General features: G+C 34.7%; 1 protein-coding gene across 1 annotated transcript in view; it reads left to right on the top strand.

Annotated features, from left to right (window-relative positions):
• LOC107103347 (receptor-type tyrosine-protein phosphatase U-like) overlaps window positions 1-1,782 on the top strand; it is a gene marked incomplete at its 3' end in the record, with an annotated part of 74,472 nt that overhangs the window by 69,115 nt on the left and 3,575 nt on the right. Inside the window, exon 18 of the mRNA XM_015403020.1 lies at window positions 709-781. Within this exon, the coding sequence (XP_015258506.1) occupies window positions 709-781 (73 nt within the window). The remainder of the gene's footprint in view (window positions 1-708; window positions 782-1,782) is intronic.

The following is a 1,782-nucleotide window of genomic DNA, read 5'->3' as shown; positions in this document are numbered from 1 at the left end:
GTTGCCGCCATGTGATTGGCTGCTTAGAAATTAAGTGTTAACGAGCAGTTGGACAGGTGTACCTAATAAAGTGGTCGGTGAGTGTATATATATAGCACTTTGTATGTGTCTTATTTTTTCATCCAGCTCTACCTAATCTCAAGTTCTTCTAGTTTCCCTCAGGGTTTATCAGCTTTCAGCAGTTGGGAGACGGCAGGTCTTGATATTAGAACCTTAATATTACTAACTGTAAATAGGAGAGATCAGTCAAGATGAATGCAAAGGAATACAGCAGAGCTTGAATCATCAAAATCCTTTCCTTTAGACTTTTGGGTTTTATCTTGGGATGTTTATTCATCACTTTTAGCATCTATTGTCTTTGACCAGACAACCTTTTTCTGTCTAAAGAGGTTGAGTGCAGTTTTACCATCTCTGTGAAGAGTTTTGTTGATGACTTGGCAAAATTCACTAATTTGAAAGCCAAACAGACCTTTGTGTAACACACAGGAATTTATTAGAAAAAAATCCTTATATTTCTGATCTTTATTGTAAGTTATGTTGAGTTTGTTGTTTATTTATCACATTTTAAAGCTAACTAAGCGATAGAAAAAAATAGGTTGAAAAACTAGGTTCTCAAGTGTTTGAATGTAGGCAGCAACTGTTTATTAATTATATTACCGTCAGCCTTCGGCGTACTGGAATTGAAATTGTAAATTTTGACTTTTGCAGAGTTTTTTCAATGCACGGAATGTCATTAAAAAGAAAGACAAGACCAAAGGACGATGTGACAACCTGCTCGGCCGTGAGTACTGCGACTGTATTTCATTTAGTAGAAGATTACAAAGAGATTTAGGCTCAAGCTCAGTCGACCTATATTTAAGTCTAGGCTTAGTATTATTGTCATTTTTATGGCAATGAACAATTTATCAAGTGTCATTTCCATTGCTGAAGATTAGGGCTTTTATATTTTGAAAATAAAAAAAATTATTAAAAGTGTTTACTGATAAATGCAATTCTACAATTTGTCTTTTGATTTAATGTTTTTGATTTATTTCTCTTCTTTTTTAATGTTTTTTTTTTATGCTTTGACAACATATTGCCACTGAACTAATTTTATATGATATGTCCTAAATACAGCCCGATATTGTTTTAGATATTTTCCAATATTTACTCTAAGTTGTCAAATGCATATTTTACCTATTGTTGGTGTCGGTCATAAACGTTGTTGCACTTAAAATTATAACTTTAAGACATCTCTTCATAACCTTCAGATATTGCACCTAAAACAAATCCATGCATATGGGGCAAAAGTAAAAAAAAGAACAACTCTGTTTTATTCTTTTTTATTGTATTGTGTCAAACGGAACATCTTCAAATATATTTAATTCAGTGAAATCATCTTACGATCATCTAAGCCACCATAGCTGTCAGCATAGCCTTAAATCATACCTGGTCCACTGTATTATGCTAAGTAACGCTGCTTGCCAGCATGCCGAGTATCTCGTCAGGCTTGTAGCTTGATCCATTTTAATTTGAAAATTATACATGAAACCTGGACTAAATGAGCTGCTCTTGACACTCAATAAATAACACCATAAATATGCAGAACAACAGAGCTACAGCTAGGACTCCATTTGGTCTTTCCTTTATCACCTCACTCATTTCTGTCCAATGGAAGTAAAGATCATCTATTATGTGGCTTTGGTCCAAGTTATACACTCACCGGCCACTTTATTAGGTACCCCATGCTAGTAACGGGTTGGACCCCCTTTTGCCTTCAGAACTGCCTCAATTCTTGGTGGC

The sequence above is a fragment of the Cyprinodon variegatus genome, unplaced genomic scaffold (assembly GCF_000732505.1).
Source record: "Cyprinodon variegatus isolate N-32 unplaced genomic scaffold, C_variegatus-1.0 Scaffold1426, whole genome shotgun sequence".
Lineage (NCBI taxonomy): Eukaryota > Metazoa > Chordata > Actinopteri > Cyprinodontiformes > Cyprinodontidae > Cyprinodon > Cyprinodon variegatus.
Note: the sequence above shows the minus strand (reverse complement) of the source record. Positions and strands in the feature narration are given on the sequence as shown.